Source organism: Rhododendron vialii, chromosome 9a, assembly GCF_030253575.1.
Source record: "Rhododendron vialii isolate Sample 1 chromosome 9a, ASM3025357v1".
Taxonomy (NCBI): domain Eukaryota; kingdom Viridiplantae; phylum Streptophyta; class Magnoliopsida; order Ericales; family Ericaceae; genus Rhododendron; species Rhododendron vialii.
The window spans coordinates 36,730,552-36,749,252 of record NC_080565.1 but is presented as its reverse complement, the minus strand read 5'-3'; the positions used below and the strand labels follow the sequence as shown (position 1 = coordinate 36,749,252).

The following is an 18,701-nucleotide window of genomic DNA, read 5'->3' as shown; positions in this document are numbered from 1 at the left end:
GCCGATCGGTACGAAATCCCTCCCGCCCGGTCGGTACTTATAGCACAACTCTATATAACAGAAGATTAGACTCTCTTCAAGGCAAACTTAAGTACAGAAGATTAAACTTAAGTACAGAAGGTGACCAACCCCATTCCATCATCCTCTTTTAGTACTTTGAATATCTTTTGTATCGATAAAAAATAGGTTTCAATTCAGTTTAAAGTTAGTGTGATTCAAAGATTTTTCTAAATTTTTTTTGCCTTTTTAGGGTAAAATTGTTATATCTTTTAATTTATAAATAATTTTGGAGTCAAACTACTTTGGTTCGAATGTAGGCTAGATGAGCTTTTTAACAATTCAAACCACGTGCGAATAGGAGTTCGGGAGTGTCCGTGGCAAGACCGCAAAGTTTGATCGGTTTTAAAATTTTGATGATGCACCCATGGCGCAATGAAGTGCGCCTGGGGAGCATAGAATTGCTCCTGGGGCGCACAAAGCTCCACAAATTCCTCAAACTTTGTGAGTTTGTTCTGGACACTTCCGAACTCCGTTTTTTGCAAGGTTGGAACCGTTAAAAAGTTTGTTGAGTCTATAATTTTTTGGTATATGTAAAGACATGGCCAATTTATCCTTTGTGATTTGAAAACTAAATCATTTCGGTAAAACGCTCGCAGCTCCCTCATTTGAAATTGGATAAAGACCTATTATATATTGATACAGAGAACTTTCAATTTTCTAAAAGATGGTGGAATCCAACCATCAAAATAATAATGTTTAGTTCATAACAATTGGGTAGTAACTAAGGCTAGCCTAGCCCATGCTCAACATGCAGTACATAAGACACAATTCCAATACAAAGACCAAGTACAGCGAAAAAACAAGCAACAAGAAACCACATTAAGGACCAATTAAATGATGTTTTGAGATACCCCAAACAGCGTACAAATTCTTAATTGACTATTAAATTTTGTATTTCGCATGCTTGGACAGGAAAAGCAGAGGTTTTCTTCAAGTCAATTTTGGAAACTACATTATGTACTACCCAGTATTACATGGACTTCCCAATCTCACATCTTCCCAGGAAAATGAAAGGTCTAAGCCTTTGGCTGTTAAATTGACTATTAAATTTTGGAGCTCAGCCGCTTGTTCAGGCTGCAACATCTGAATAGAATCACTGGAACTATTCCACATTCCATCAGCAGGCTGTTGGAGGCAAGAGCGCACACACACAACTCAACAATATGAAGGAGATGATAATTCCAGAGAACACTTGGAATACTTTTATTCACTCATCACTCATACTTGAAAAACAAGGATTACATGCAAATTTATACTAAACACATAATGTAACCCACTTCACGTTTCACAAACCTAACTTCATTAATTTCATAACTCTCATTAATGTAACTCACCATTACCTAGAAAAAAACTCCCAAAAGCATAACTCCCTTATTATTAAACAAAATAAGTTTATTTTCCAACACCCCCCCTTAAACTTGTTTCTTCATTACTCCAAGCAAACTTCTCAATTTGCGAAAAACATCTTCTTTGAGGGGCTTGGTGAAGATATCAGCAACTTGATCTTGTGACTTCACAAACTTGAGCTCCACCTCCTTCTTGGTTGCGCATTCTCTAATAAAATGATACCTTGTATCAATATGCTTGCTTCGATCATGAAATACCGGATTTTTCGCCAATGCTAGTGCCGATTTGTTATCGATTAAAATCTCCGTTGACTCCTCTTGAGACAAGTGAAGTTCTTTCAACAAACTTCTAAGCCAAATAGCTTGACAAACACAAGATGTTGTAGCAACATATTTAGCTTCACAAGTTGAAAGTGTGACAATAGGTTGCTTCTTTGAACTCCATGCAAATGCCGCCTCTCCCATGAAAAAAACAAACCCGGTAGTAGTTTTTCTATCATCCATATCTTCAGCCCAATCACTATCACAATAACCCACTAGCTTGAAATCATTAGAAAAAGAATACATCAACCCAAAAATGTGCAAATGAGAAACACTTGGCTTGAATCCTCCCCATTCTTCTTGCGGCGTTCTGTTGTTAACACTTCTAGTAGGACACCGATTCAACAAATAGATTGCACAATCAACGGCTTCCGCCAAAACTCCTTGGGCATTTTCTTGCTCCTTAACATACTCCGAGCCATGTTGAGAATGGTTCGGTTTTTTCTTTCCGCAACCCCATTTTGCTGCGGTGATCTCGGAACCGTTAGAGGATGGCGAATTCCGTTTTCTTCGCAAATTTTTTTGAATTCATTTGATGTAAATTCACCACCTCTATCGGATCGTATTGCCTTGATTTCATACCCACTTTGCTTTTCAACAAAAGCCTTAAATTTTTTAAAGACTCCAAAAACTTCAGATTTTTCCTTCAAAAAATACACCCACGTTTTCCTGCTAAAATCATCAATAAATAGCAGAAAATATCGGCTCTTACTGAATGAGGGTGGATTGATAGGCCCGCAAACATCGGAGTGAATAAGTTGGAGGGGCTTGCTAGCTCTTGAAATTGCTTCTTTTGGAAAACTTCTTCTTGATTGTTTGCCAAAAAGACATCCTTCACAAAGTTGATGTGGATGATTAATGAAAGGTAGTCCATTCACCATCTTTTTCTGAGACAACGCCGTTAGTCCTCCGAAATTCAAGTGCCCAAAACGAAGATGCCACAACCAAGAGGAATCTTTGACACAACTTTGCAAACACTTACCCTTATCATTTTGAAGGTTGAGCAAAAACATCCGATTTTTTGTCATGGGTACTTTTGCAACCAAAGTTCCAACTTCATCTCTTATTGAAAGACTATGATCTCGCATAGATATATCATAGCCTTTCTCCAAGAGTTGCCCCAAACTCAAAATATTACTTTTCATGTTGGGCACATAAAAAACATTGGAAATTATTTGGTGCCTTCCATCCTTCAAACGAATCAAAATATTACCTTTCCCTCCAACCGGAATTTGAGAAGAATCTCCAAAAGTGACTTCTCCGATGATGGATTCATCAAGCTCCATGAACATCTTTTTGCTCCCACACATATGGGTGCTTGCACCGGTATCTAGATACCACAAGTTCATGTCTCCCTTTTCTTCTTTCTTGTATGCCAACAATAAAGTCGGCTCCACCTCTTCATGTTTGTCTTCAGCAAGGTTCACTTGCTCTTCAAAAACTTCATTTCGACACTCGGCTGCATAGTGACCATATTGATTGCAATTGTAACATTGAATATGAGATTTAACATACCTTCTTCCAGGAAATCTATAATTATTTCCTCTTCCGCGCCCTCTTGGATGAAATGTATTTTGACCTCTTTCATCCTTGTTGGACGAATTTCTGAAATTGCTTTCTCCTCTACGACGACCTCGTCCACCGCGTCCTCCGCGGCCACGTCCACCGCGTCCTCCACCTCTACCTCTTTGACTTTGCTCTTGCCTTCCTTCTTTTTCCTTCAAGGAAAGTTTTGTTTGTAGCACTTGCTCCAGCGACTCTTGCTTCTTCTTGTTAAGTCGTTCTTCATGGGCTTGCAACGATCCCATGAGTGTGTCAATTGATAACGTGTATAAATCTTTTGACTCTTCAATGGCTACAACAACGTAGTCAAACTTCTTGTCTAAGGAACAGAGGATTTTTTCTACCACGCGATTATCCTTCAAATCATCGCCGTACCTTCGCAAATTATTCACAATAGTCAAAACTCTTGTAAAATAATCCGAAACCAATTCAGACTCCTTCATCTTCAAAGCTTCAAATTCACCTCTTAATGTTTGGAGGCAAACTTTCTTCACCTTCTCAACTCCACCATGGGAAGTTTGGAGGATCACCCATGCTTCTAGGAAAGTTGTTGCTTCGGCAATCTTTTGCAACAAAGCATCATCCAAACATTGATGGATGAGTGAAAGAGCTCTCTGATCCTTCTTCTTCGTCACCGCCAAAGCATCCCTTTGGACTTGAGTCAAAGCAGCTACACCTTCTGATTGTGTAAAGCCTCTATCAACAAGCTCCCACAAGTCTTGCGATCCAAGAATTGCTTTCATGTGGATACACCAATTCTCGTAATTGTCTTTGGTGAACCGGGGCATTTGAAATGGAATCATTGCATTAGCAGCCATGTCACTTTCTCTCTTTGACTCTAAAAGCCTCGCTTTGATACCACTTTGTTGGAGGCAAGAGCGCACACACACAACTCAACAATATGAAGGAGATGATAATTCCGGAGAACACTTGGAATACTTTTATTCACTCATCACTCATACTTGAAAAACAAGGATTACATGCAAACTTATACTAAACACATAATGTAACCCACTTCACGTTTCACAAACCTAACTTCATTAATTTCATAGCTCTCATTAATATAACTCACCATTACCTAGAAAAAACTCCCAAAGGCATAACTCCCTTATTATTAAAAAAAACAAGTTTATTTTCCAACAGGCTTCCCAAACTTCAGATATTCTTCATGGTGTGATGATTTTAAAGCACTAGCTTTTCAGTGCATGCCCAATGGAAGTTTAGAGGATTGGTTGCATTCAAGAGAAGATACATCAAGCCAAGAACAAAACTTAAACCTTCCCCAACGGTAAATATAGTGATCGATGCTGCATGTGCATTAGAATACCTTCATCACCGTTGTGAAACTCCAATTGTTCACTGTGATCTAAAGCCAGGCAATGTTCTCATCGATGAAGACATGACTGCTCGGATGGAAGATTTTGGGCTCGCCAAGTTCCTCATCGTAAATGGCAGCAACAGTGATGGTGGGCAAACAAATTCACTCGCAATCAAAGGCTCTATAGGATATGTTGAGCCAGGTAAGGAGTCACTAATTGTTCTTCTGCGTTGGCATATCGAGAAACATTAGTAGGTGAAACAGTAGTAGGTACTCCTCGGGCAAAAACTACATGGCGGCCCATAGTTCTTAGCCATCATCACACCATATCATAGTGTCAGTGACAAATGATATAAACTCCACAAGAATGTCTGGTAGTAACAATTCTTGGGGCAGCACTTGATAATGCCGTAGAACCATTGAATAATTACTCACATAACGACCATTAGTAATTCTTCACGGCCATGAGTAATTCTTTGCGGCCATGAGGAATTCTACTCCGCCGGGAGCAATTCTTCGCAGACATGAGCAATTATACGCGGCCGGGAGCAATTTTACGCGGCCATGAGCAATTTTACGCTGCCAGGAGCAAGCCATGAGCAATTCCTCGCCGCCATGAGTAATTCTACGAGGCCAAGAGCAATTCTTCGCAGCCATGAGCAATTCTACGCGGCCATGAGCAGTTCTTCGCGGCCATGAGTAATTCTACCCGTCCAGGAGTAATTCTACGTGGCCATGAACAATTTTACGCGGTCATGAGTAATTCTTCGCGGCCATGTGTAATTCTTCGCAACCAAGAGTAATTCTTATGGTGGATTCCAATACTTAAAAAACAGAAGCTTACTGCAAAAGAAAAATTTTCCATACATATTTTAGCAAAAATGATTCGAGTAAGTAGATTAATGCCTATCCGAAAATCAACTCTTTATTACAAGCAACTTGGGATGATAGGCATTTCTTAGCAACATAGACATGAACAATAACGAACATTACAAGCCTCTTGAAATGAACCGAGAAGTGGCTACCACATTACTGACCATCCAATTTAAGAGAAAATTGTATTAACTTAATAGAGTTTGTAAAACACAATACAGACTCGGCCTCTAAAATTTAACATGTTTTTTACACAATTTTTGCTACATCTATATTCATCTCCTTAAAATTAAAATTTTGTGTCCCAAGGCCATGTCATTAGTCACGAATGCCAACAAAGCTAAGCCAGTGGCACGGGTAAGGCCCGCAGCTTTTTGCTCAAACTCTCTGGTCGTCTGGAACACGCTATCGCCATAGTTCCTGCACCAGATTGAAGAGAAGCGACTACTCTTGTTCTTCTTTTTGGCATCCTTGTAAATTGGTCTAGTCTTGTTGAAATGTCGAATTCATAGCACAACGGTCTCCTACAGTGTTCACAAGTTCTTTATCAAGTGCAGATGAAGATATTCCCGTGACTAGAACAAATTAATTTGTACAAACTACGGCTAGAGATTGTGGACAAGCTAGAAAACCATTCAACTCGTTTGGAAAATGTGGAATGGAGGAGAAAATTAGAAAGAGGTAAAAGAGAAGTTAAAGGTAAGTGTATTCTTCTTATTTGTTGAAAAAAGAAAAAGAAGTATTGATTAACTGTGAAAGAGAGAAGATAGAAGGAATTAGGAAAGTTGAAGGAGGAGTTAATTTTCCTTGCCCTTTTCTCAAACTTTGAAGTCCAACAAGGAAGAGAAATTTGAGTCTTCCACCATGACACAACATGTTACTGTCATCTCATCGTAGAAAAGTCTACAAAACAAAATGATTGCCGTAGAATTAACACTCAACCTTCTTGAAGGGTTGGAGTTTTTCCAAGTCCTCCATTCACATTTTGCCTTTTTTTTCCAGTCAAGCCACATCCACTGAGATAGAGCATTCTATTGCAATCTTCCAATATTTTCCTAGTAAATTGGGAAGACTTGGGCATAGACAAATGGGAAGAGCTAGGAATAGTTCTGCGCACAAAAGATAATGAAGGAAATCATTATTGAGACATATTAATGCTAAGAGAGTCATCAACCAATATACTGCATAATACATATTAAAACACAATGGTTGCCGTAGAATTACCACTCAACCCTCGTAAAGGGTTGGAGTTTTTCCAAATCCTCCATTCAGATTTTGCCTCTTCTTTTTTTTTCTTTTTTCTTTTCCTTCCAGTCAAGCCACTTCCATCGAGATAGAGGATTCTATTGCAATCTACCAATCGTTTCATAGAAAATTGGGAAGACTTGGGCATAAAATAAGGGGAGGGGGGAGACGCTAATGGGAAGACTTGGGAACAATTTTTGCTGACATGAGTAGATTGTAATTAAATGTCGTTTGCACTATAAATTGCAGTATTGGCATTCCTTTAAGAAAGCAGTATTCTTCTTCCACTTGAATATTTACAATGCTACCTTCCACTTTCACTTCGACTATTGCTACTAAGTTGATGACGCTTATCTTGTCATCTCTGTTAATTCACAGGATAAAGCTACTCAGCTTGGTGTTATTTTTCACCACTGCAACACAAGTCGCCTGCAGATTGAGCAATGAAACAGATCGACTAGCATTGCTTTCCTTCAAGGAACTTATAGCTGAGGATCCGCTTAGCTCGTTAAGTTCCTGGAACAGTTCTCTCGATCTCTGCAAATGGGACGGAGTAACATGCAGTCACAAGCATCAAAGAGTAGTGGTTCTGGACTTGAGGGGCAAAAGTCTGAGGGGAACCATGTCACCTTTCTTGGGAAACCTCTCTTTTCTCAGATCCCTTTACCTCCACGAAAACAGATTCCAAGGAAAAATCCCCCTGGAGCTTAATCGCTTGTTCAGGCTACAACAACTAAATTTCAGTAGTAATTCTCTTCAAGGGGAAATTCCAACAAATTTTTCAAACTCCCTTGGTGTCATTCATTTACCATATAATGATCTAGTTGGAAAAATTCCAGCCTCATTTGGTTCTCTCTCCAAGCTCACTGATCTTGACCTTTACTCCAACAACCTCATCGAAGGGATTCCACCTTCTTTCGGTAACCTGTCTCTCCTCCAAAGAATAGATTTGGGAGACAATAGCCTCACAGGAACTATTCCACATTCCATCGGCCGCCTTAGCAACCTTCAGGTATTCCGCATTGGCATGAATAAATTGTCAGGTACTATCCCTCCCACACTTTATAATATCTCAACTCTTATGCAGCTAGTATTCATTTCAAATAACCAACTTACAGGCAGTTTACCCCAAGATATTGGTCTTAGACTCCCCAACCTGATATATTTTAGTATTGCAAATAACCAATTCTGGGGACCCATTCCAGCTTCTCTTTCTAATGCATCTAGAATGGAATATGTTGGTCTATCAGGTAACAACCTTTCAGGGGGAGTTCCCTTTGACCTAGGGAGAAAGATGAAGAGTCTTTTGCATCTAAATCTGGGTAGAAACAATTTAGGTTCTGGGGATGCTAGTGACTTGAGCTTCATTGATTCGTTAACTAACTGTAGCAAGCTACAAAGATTGGGTTTCGATGGAAATGGTTTTGGTGGTGTTTTACCCAAAACCGTAGTCAATCTCTCAAGTCACCTCAATGTGTTAGCAGCAGGACGAAACCAGCTGGTTGGAAGCATACCCGCGGGAATTTCCAACTTCGTCAACTTAGATAAGTTGGGTTTGGAAGGAAACTTTTTATCAGGTGTCATTCCCTTTGAAATAGGGAAGCTTAAAAATCTACAACTGCTAATTTTCAGTGGAAATAAACTGTTCGGTCCCATCCCAACAAGCATTGGAAATCTCTCTCAAATATTTGAGCTAGACCTTGACGAGAACAACTTCAACGGAACCATTCCTTCAAGTATTGAAAACATCCTGGGCTTGCAAACCTTGGATCTCTCACATAATTTCTTAACGGGTCCCATTCCCCAAACAGTAGGCCTCTTCTTCTCTCTCACTTTCATGAACTTAGCTCATAACGCTTTTATTGGTGCCCTGCCACTTGAAATCGGGAAATTGAACAATCTCCAGGAACTAGATGTTTCGGAGAACAAGTTGTCTGGACATATTCCTAGTACTCTGGGAAATTGCTTGAAATTGGAAGGCATTTTTTTAGAAGGTAACGTGTTTCAGGGTAGTATTCCTCTCACTTTTAGCTCCTTGAAAGGAATTGAAAGTCTGGATCTTTCGCGCAATAACTTGTCCGGCCAAATTCCAGAAGATCTAGCCGCCCTCGTTCTTTTAAAGAATCTGAACTTATCATTTAACAACTTGGCTGGTGAGGTGCCTTTGCAAGGTGTCTTCAGAAACTTGAGTACGATTTCACTTGTTGGAAATAAAAGGCTTTGTGGAGGCATTTCAGAAATGCGGTTACCTGCTTGCCCAAAGTCCATAAAGAAGGGGAATCGCCTTGGCTTCAAAATTATTGTTCCAATTGCTTGCATATTCCCCTGTCTTTCACTAGTGCTACTTTTGGTTGTTTTTCTTAGGAAAAGAGAACAGAAAAACAAATCTCTCACCCAACCAGTCATAGGAGATGATTTCTTGAGGGTTTCATATGATCAGCTCCTCAACGCCACTGGTGGATTCTCTTCATTAAACTTAATTGGAGCTGGAAGTTTTGGCACCGTGTACAAAGGAATTCTCCATGAAGGGGATAAACCAATTGCAGTCAAAGTGCTCAATCTTGAACAAAGAGGAGCTTCCAAGAGCTTCGTGGCTGAATGTGAAGCTTTGAGGAAAACAAGGCACAAAAATCTTGTAAAGATTATAACAGTATGTTCAAGTATAAACCATGCAGGTGATGATTTTAAAGCACTAGTTTTTGAGTACATGCCCAATGGAAGTTTAGAGAAGTGGTTGCATCCAGAAGAAGATACACCACAACAGGAAAGGAACTTAAGCCTTTCCCAAAGGTTAAGCATAGCGATTGATGTTGCATGTGCCTTAGAATACCTTCATCACCATTATGAAACTCCAATTGTTCATTGTGATCTAAAGCCAAGCAATGTTCTCATCGATGAAGACATGATTGCCCATGTGGGAGATTTTGGGCTGGCCAAGTTCCTCACCATCAATAGCGGTAACAGTGATGGTGGGCAATCAAATTCACTTGCAATCAAAGGTTCTATTGGCTATGTTGCACCAGGTAAGCAGATCACTAATTTTTCTTCTTCTTTCTTTTTTCCCTATCAGACATTTATAAATAGTAGCCTACATTTCTTTTGTTTAGTATGACTTCTGTTTCCTTAACTATGTAAATGCAGAATATGGAATTGGAGGAAGGACATCTACAGAAGGAGATGTTTACAGCTATGGAATTTTGTTATTGGAAATGCTGACAGGAAAAAGACCGACAGATGAATTGTTTACAATCAGACAAAGCCTTCATGAATTTTGCAAGGTGGCATTGCCAGAGAGAGTGATGGAGATTGTTGATTCGCGCATGCTATTAGTAGAACCTACTGAAGTTGAAAACGATGCTCAGAAAGAAAGAGTCAGACGAGACAAAATAAGAGAATGCTCAGTTTCCCTTGTTAGGATTGGAATTGCATGTTCTGCGGAATCACCTAGCGAAAGGATGAACATCAAGGACGTGATCATCGGATTAATGAAAATAAAGTATTTCTTGGAGTAGGTATCCATGGCAGGAGACAAATGAGGATGCAACTCACCGGTGAAGGAATGTCTCGAGAATAGCTACTAAGAGTGCCACTAGAGGAATTGACTCAGCTGAGGATGCTTGGAAGGTTTGAAGCACAATCACTTAGTTAGAAAGGCCAAAACCCAAATATGCAGGCCGATTATTTAATCATGTAAGTTAAGAAGAATAAAAGAGAAGGTGAAAATTCTCTCCCATGTATAGTTTTGAGTTTTCAAGTAGTCATAGTTGTGCATTAGGAATGTGCCAGTAGCATCTTTATTGGTTTGGTAACAAATAGTAACATTTTCGAAACGCTCTCACTTGGGAAGGGATGTGTTTTTTCGATGGAAACGGTTTTGGTCTCTGCTTTTCAGAAGAAACATTTATCTTGCTAAATCCTTAGGGCTTCGGAAAAAATTGGTTACTAGCTTAAACTCATTTGTATACTTGTAGTTCAAATGCTAGTTATTTGGGCTTGCGCAGATTGAATATGTTTTCCTGAGACAGTTTAGTTTTTGTATATCCCATTCGTTCCCCACCGATCAAAAGCCGACGAGATGAAGGCCTTGTTTCCCACACTCTCCTCCAAAAATACCTCTACAAAATACTAGGAATAACTAACCTAACCAAACCCAAATTAAAAATAGCGTTTCGGACCTTCTCAATTCTCATGATCTTCCGTTGTGCACCGCTTCCACCGTTTCCGTTGTGCACCGTTTTCCTGTTGTGCGTCGTTTCCTAATGACACCACTCCCGCGCCTCCAGACCAAAGCAGGGAATATGTCTCTGGAAACCCCCTCCAGAATCACTTCTACTGACGACCCCCTTGCGACGATCGATCAAAATTTCTTCGTACACCATTGCCCATCTTCCAGAAACTCTTCCTGGCGCGGCATTTCACACGGTAAGCAGTCTCTAAATGCCGATAAAATGCTGCTTTAGATCATGACGAACAAAGACGGAACCAGGAATTTATTCCGCCTTAGGCAACCAAAATTTATATATATGAATTAAAAAAAGGCAAACTCGTACATAAATATATAAATTAATTTTCAAAAATAAACAAAAGAAAAGTGCAAAAGAGTTTTTCCTCCCTTTTTATTTTGTTGTTCTATTAGAGCATGTATAACAGAGTAGCAAAAAGGAATATTAGCTATTATAGCTAGACCTGTCAATGGACCGGATCCGATCCGAATCTGATAACGCCGATTATCCGAATCCGGTAATCCAAATACGGATCGGATTCGGATCGGATTAAATCCGTTATCAATCCGAATCCGAACTTTATTTTTTTAATTTTTTTTTAAAAAAAGGAAATTTTTTATTTTGAAAAAAAATGTTTAAGAAGTTGTATTTTTAATTTTTTTTTAAATTTTTTTCTGAAAATATTTTTTTTGAAAAAAAAATTGTATTATTTTGAAAAATATAATTTTTTTTTTGCTAAAATTTTTGAAGTAAAATTTTTTTCCGATTACCACTATCGGATTTGAGTCTTATCGATTCAAATCGAATTCGGGTCTTATCGGATCCGGACTTGTCAAATCCGGCCCATTGACGGGCCTAATTATAGCTACCTAGGGCGCATAGACTTGCTCCTGGGGCGCACAAAGTTCCACAAATTTCTCAAACTTTGCGAGTTTGTCCCAGAAACTCTCGAACTCCGTTTTTTGCAAGGTTAGAACCATTAAAAAGCTTGTTGAGTCTAATTTTTAACGCAAGTAGTTGGAGTCTATAATTGTTTGTATATAAAGATATGACCAATTTACTCTCAGTGATTTGAAAATTAAATCATTTCAGTAAAACGCTGGCATCTCCCTCATTTTGAAATCAGATAAAGACCTATTATCTATCGATAAAGAGAAATTTCAATTTACTAGAAGATGGTGGAATCCAACCATCAAAATAATACTCCCTCCATCCTAATTTGTTTGTCCAATTGTCGAAATTCGTGTATTTCAAAAATATACTTATATCTTACATTTTATAATGTTTTTTATGATTTTGAAGATTTTGTATAATAAAACTAATTGAGATTTATCAAATAAGATCCATATTGCATATTAAAAATATTACGAATTGAAAATTATAGACAATTCTTTGAGAGGTCAAACGTTCTCAAAAAGTTAAATAGAGGACAAACAAACCGAGACGGAGGAAGTAATGTTTAGTTCATTACAATTGGGTAGTAACAAGGGCTAGCCTAGCCCATGCTCAACAGTACATAAGACACAATTCCAATACAAAGACCAAGTATAGCGAAAAAACAAGCAACAAGAAACCACATTATGGACCAATTAAATGATCTTTTGAGATACCCCAAACAGCGTACAAATTCTTAATTGACTATTAAATTTTGTATTTCGCATGCTTGGATCTTCTCTCTCTCTCTCGGATCTGAAGCTGGGGCCGGCGCGGGTGACAATCAAGCTCTCTCGAAGCTGAGGTCTCGCATCGCCTCCTCGAAGCTTCGACGCCCACGATCTGAGATGTAGATATATACAGGGGAAAGAAGGCAGCTGGGTGTGGTCAGCCGGAATTCTCCTTGTTTTAAAGTGAACTACTAATTCTTCTCCGTTGGACACAGAGGTGCTAGGTGTGTCCCACATTTAGATTGAATTTGGGCTTATAAAAGTAAACCTGAAAAAGAACTCGTATGTGGTGATTAATTACTGATTAGCAATAAGCATGAGTGGAACACTTAAAAATCTGTAGTTATTAGTAATTTTTCGTGATTTGGACAGAGCCCTTAAGAGAATAGTTAACCCAGGCTATAAATAGGTCGATATCTCCTAATTTTTGGACTTCAGACAAAATTTATATCCAAGTTGTTTATCTATGGCACTAAACTAAAATACAACTCAATTTGTATAGTTTTTCTCCAACAGATATGGTTATTTGTCCATTTTCATACTCTTTGTCGTCCGAAACAAATAAAGTTAATTATCCTCTCTTTAATCCCAAATCGAAATAAAACCAACAAATATGGTTATTTATCCAAATCAATACTATGTATTATTTCAAAAATGACCAAAAGATAAGGTTATCTTTTACGAAGTAAGTGGTAATATAACCAACAAATATTGTTATTTGTCTAAATTTATACTTTGTATTATTTTAAAAGACCAACAGATAAGGTTATGTGCTATGTGTAATCGTAATAAAATCAATAGATACGGTTATCTATCCAATAACACAAATATGTGTGACATAGAACAAATAGATAACATTATGTTTGGGACATAGGACAAACAGTACCTTTATATGTGTTACTTTGTCATCCTAATAACACAAATAAAAATAAACAGATAACGTTATATGTATGACACACAAAACATACAAATAATTTTATATGTCTATTTTTTCTCTCCAAAATAGAAAAAAAGAAAAAGAAAAGAAAAGGATAACGTTATTTATGCAAGTCCAATCTTTGTATCTTTCAAAAAAGAACCAAAAAACTATATTAGTGCAAAATAGTTGATGACATGAAAGTAAGATTTTTAATATTATTATATTAGTACAAAATAGTTGATGACGTGTGTTATCTATTTTGTATATCCCCAAAACAAAGTAAAAAAATAACGTTATCTCTTCAAATTAAATAATGGATGTTATAAGTGTTCATTACAACCATACTCGTATGAAAAATGATATGGATACTTACTCCATCGGTATAATTGCTATAAAGCCAACAAAAAAGGCTCTCTCATTTCCAAAAGCTTATCCATGCAAATTTGTACTCTTTACAAATTCAATAAAATTAAAAGATATGATTATCTGTCCGAATTTATACTCTGTATTATTCCAAATAACAATAATATCAACATATCTAATTATCTATCCAACTTTATACTCTGTCAAAAAATCAACATATTAGGTTATCATTGCAAAATCTGCATTCTTTATAATAGAAATTAAAGTAACATATGTGGTTATTAGTCTAATTTAAACTATATTATCCCAAAACAATCAACAAATAACATTATTTGAGTGCTCTATATAATCGCCCCTATTTCCAATAAAATTAATAAATATGGTTATCTGTCCAATCTATTCTCTTTACTACCCAAAAAATTCAACATATTATTAGTATAAAGAATTAAAATAACATTGCCGATAACAAAAAGAATTAAAATAACAATGGTTTAGTAACATAAATATGTAGAAAAAAAAATACTAGTATAATTGCACTCGATATTATAGCAGTAGTTGAACGATCTCTCTAAAAACAGTAGTATGTATCTCTAAAAAGCTAGCTGATACTTTTAATTTTTCTTTCCTTTTGGATCATTATTGCACTGTTCACCCACCCACAAAATTCCAAAACCCGTCCATCTTTATCTCAAGTCTGAGGAAGAGTAGTAAATGTCAGAAATGAGTTTGGCTTTGAAGAAGTGCGACTCGCCGTGAAGAGCAGAAGATCCATGAGGTCGCACAAATCATGAAAATCAACCACTACCAATTGCCGACAAGCCTTGCCGGAGACCATTTAACTTGCGGGGACCAACAAAATGCCTTCAACACCCACCGATCTTTCTCAATTTGTGCAAAACAACAACTTCTCAATTCCATAGCACCTTCTACTAACCATTTTGAAGTCTGGCGACCCAATCGAAACTGTTCTGAAACATCCACCGGGCTGATGGGGCTGAATCGCAGAAGAAATTTAGGCTGGACTACATGCCTTCTCGGGCCCAATCGAAACTGTTCTACTAACCATTTGTACAAAAATTTAGGCTGGACTACATGCCTTCTCGGGCCCATTGTTTTGGACCTTAGCCCAATTTATTGTAGCATAACAGAGTTTTGTATAACGCAATACAAACTCGTCCTCTCAAATTTAACATGTTTTTTACACACTTTTTGCTACGTCTGTATTCATATCTTTTCTTTCTTTCTTTCTTTTTGATCAGTTGTATTCATCTCTTAAAATTGAAATTTGTGTCCCAAGGCCATGTCATTAGTCACGAATGCCAAGCTAAGCTAAGCCAATGGCACAGGTAAGACCCGCAGCTTTTTGCGCACACTCTCTCTGCTCGTCTGGAACACGCTTGCCATAGCTCTTGCACCAGATTGAAGAGAAGCGACCACTCTTGTTGTTCCTTTGGCATCCTTGTACGAGTAAGTATGATGTCGAATCGAGTTATTGTCTGGGAATATAATTGTCCTAGAGCTACTGCAATGTCCATGTGACCAGAAAACGAGGTACCACCAAATTCACCACCGTATGTCCTGCGTCTTGGTACTTAAACTTGTCAATCAACTCCATGGTCTTCAATCGTATCTGCTTATCAAGACAAAGGGATATAGAAAGTATGAAGTTCAACAGTAATCAATCTACCATTCAGCCACAGAATGGTATGAGCACCCAGCTGAACCAAGAGTCACTGTATGGAAATAAATTTTCACCACTGTTTATAATGACTTTTGCTTATAACTGACCCAGCTTTTACACTGACGGCAAGGCTAATTACTCTCAACTGTTTTTCCTATCCTTTGGCTTTTGTATTGGAAGCGAATATCGTTATACAAAACATGTGATGTAAAAAAGTAAGGAGAGAAGAATGGCATTTTCATTTCAAATTTGAAGTGCTAGAAGAGTTGTTTATAAATACCAGAAGGAATGTGCACTCTTGGCCAATGAGTCCTGAAATACGATGGAAGCAATTATTCTGTCTGGTGCAAGCAGTCACATTAAGCTTTTCATCTAGTTGTTTAGCCAGTTTCGGTCTAGTCTTGTTGAGATGGCGAATTCATAACACAACGGTCTCCTGCAGTGTTCATAATTTCTTTATCAATGCAGATGAAGATATTTCCGTAATTAGAACAAATTTGTATTAACTACGGCTAGAGATTGTGTACAAGCTACAAAACCATTCAGCTCTTTTGGAAAATGTGGAATGGAGGAGAAAATTAAGAAGAAGTAAAAGAGAAACTAAAGGAAAGTGTATTCTTTTTATTTGTTGAAAAAAAAGAAAGAAATATTGATTAATTTTGTGAGAGAGAAGATAGAAGGAAGGAAAGCTGAAGGAGGAGTTAATTTTCCTTGCCCTTTTGTCAAACTTTGAAGTCCAACAAGGAAGAGGAAACAGAGTCTTCCACCATGATACAACATGTTACTGTCATCTCACCATAGAAAAGTCCACAAAACAAAACGATTGCCGTAGAATTAACACTCAACCCTCTTGAAGGGTTGGAGTTTTTCCAAGTCCTCCATTCACATTTTGCCTTTTTTTTTTTTTTCCCAGTCAAGCCACATCCACCGAGATAGAGCATTCCATCACAATCTACCAATCTTTTCCTAGTAAATTAGGAAGACTTGGGGAAAGACTAATGGGAAGACATGGGGATTGTTGAGGAATCAACAATTCTTTTGAGAGGAGTATAGTAGACTATAGTAATCAAAGAATTGAACTAATGCCTTAAAAATTAGGAATGTGAGTACCGAAAGGAACAAAGAATGAGTCGAAGGGTGCGGAAATATGTTTTAGCCTTAATGTCTCCAACAATATTTGAATTGGTCTAATTTCAACGAACTATTCGTAACCGCAAATCTATTATTTTTATGGTTCGATTTCATCATCTTTTAGTACTTTGAATACCATCTGTATCGATATAAAATAGGTTTTGATCCGGTTTAAAGCTAGTGTGATTCAAGGATTTTACAAAAAATATTTTATTTTTCGCCATATTGAGGGTAAAATTGTCATATATTTTGATTTATAAATAATTTTGGAGTCAAACTAATTTAGTTAGAAAGTAGGCTAGATGAATTTTTAACAGTGCAAACCACGTGAAAATCAGAGTTCGGGAGTGACCGTGGCAAGACCACAAAGTTTGGTCAGTTTTGAAACTGCGATGATGCGCCTGGGGCGCAATGAACTGCTCCTGGGGCACATAGAATTGCTCCTAGGGTGCACAAAGCTCCACAAATTCCTCACACTTTGTGAGTTTGTTCCGGACACTTCCGAACTCCGTTTTTTGCAATGTTAGAACCGTTAAAAAGCTTGTTGAATATCAACCCTAGTAGTTGGAGTCTATAATATTTTTTTGTATATATAAAGATATGACCAATTTACCCTCAATGAGTCAAAAATTAAATTATTTCGGTAAAACGCTCGCATCTCCCTCATTTGAAATCAGATAAGACCTATAATATATCGATAAAGAGAACTTTCAATTTACTAAAAGGTGGTGGAATCCAACCATCAAAATAATAATGTTTAGTACATAATAACTGGATAGTAGCTAGTAACTAAGGCTAGCCTAGCCTAGCCCATGCTCAACAGTACATTAGACACAATTCCAATACAAAGACCAAGTATAGCGAAAAAAACAATAAACAAGAAACCACATTATGGACCAATTAAATGATATTTTTGAGATACACCAAACAGCGTACAAATTCTTAATTGGCTATCAAATTTTGTATTTCGCATGCTTGGACAGGAAAAACAGAGGTTTTCTTCAAGTCAATTTTGGACGCTACATTATTGTATTACATGGACTTCATTGCATGGACCTTCCCAATCTCACATCTTCCAGGAAAATGAATGAAAGGTCTATAAGTCTTTGGCTGTTACCGTGACGGAGGAATTAAATATCTCCAGAAATGAAAATAAGGTGCTTGCATTCCAGTGTGAGCTAGAGTAAGGAGCTGGTTCCTTGCATCGCTGATCGGTCTGATCCTAATCTTGTATGTGTACGTAGTTGTCGCATCCACAGTTCCCGTGACACCACTATCAGCTAATAACAAGGTTTTAACAATATATCAGTATCTTAATATCAATGCAGTTAGGATGTCTAACCACGGTGTATATGCTTATCAATACAGTTTTGTATACCACATGTTTTCTTGAACTTGGGCCCCTTTTGGCCTTTCCACACTATCCACAGACTCTTCATTGGACGACTTGACTTAGTCTAACCGAGGGGCGGCTACGCATTGGCAACCATCCAGTTTCGAGAGAAAATCATAATATTATGAAGGAATGTGTGTACTTTTTAGTTACATATACATTCACCTTCCGGAATTTAACATGTTTGCTACAAGCTTCTTGTTACATCTATATTCATCTCGCTAAAATCGTTAACATCAACAGATTTTAAAAGCCACTTGGGATGAACCGAGGGGTGGCTCCGCATTCGCGACCATCCAGTTTTGGAAAATTAACATGTTTGTTACACATTTTTGTGACACCTACGTTCATCTATGTTCATCTCACTAATGTCCATGTGACCGGAAAATGAGATACCGCCAAATTCACCACCGTATGGCCTGCCTCTTGGTACCTAAACTCATCAATCAACTCCACGGTCTTCAGCCATATCAAGTCATAAATGATTATCAATACAATGAGGATATACATATAGCATGAAGTTCAACAGTAGTCAATCTTCCTTTTGGGATGTCGTTTTGGATGAATTTCTTTCGTTTTAAACCAAAATCTAGTACTTTTT

General features: G+C 37.7%; 1 protein-coding gene across 3 annotated transcripts in view; it reads left to right on the top strand.

The window, feature by feature from the left end:
* Window positions 1-6,968: 6,968 nt before the first annotated feature.
* LOC131300120 (probable LRR receptor-like serine/threonine-protein kinase At3g47570) overlaps window positions 6,969-18,701 on the top strand; it is a 29,643-nt gene continuing 17,910 nt past the window's right edge. Inside the window, exons 1-2 of one of the 3 annotated variants that reach the window (XR_009190875.1) lie at window positions 6,971-9,749; window positions 9,868-10,442. Coding sequence is in view for 2 of the 3 variants with exons in the window: in XM_058325813.1 (XP_058181796.1) it covers window positions 7,028-9,749; window positions 9,868-10,238 (3,093 nt within the window). In the remaining variant the exon portion in view is untranslated. Of the gene's footprint in view, window positions 9,750-9,867; window positions 10,598-18,701 lie in introns of those variants that run through there. The other 2 variants (XM_058325813.1, XM_058325812.1) reach the window with 2 other exon arrangements.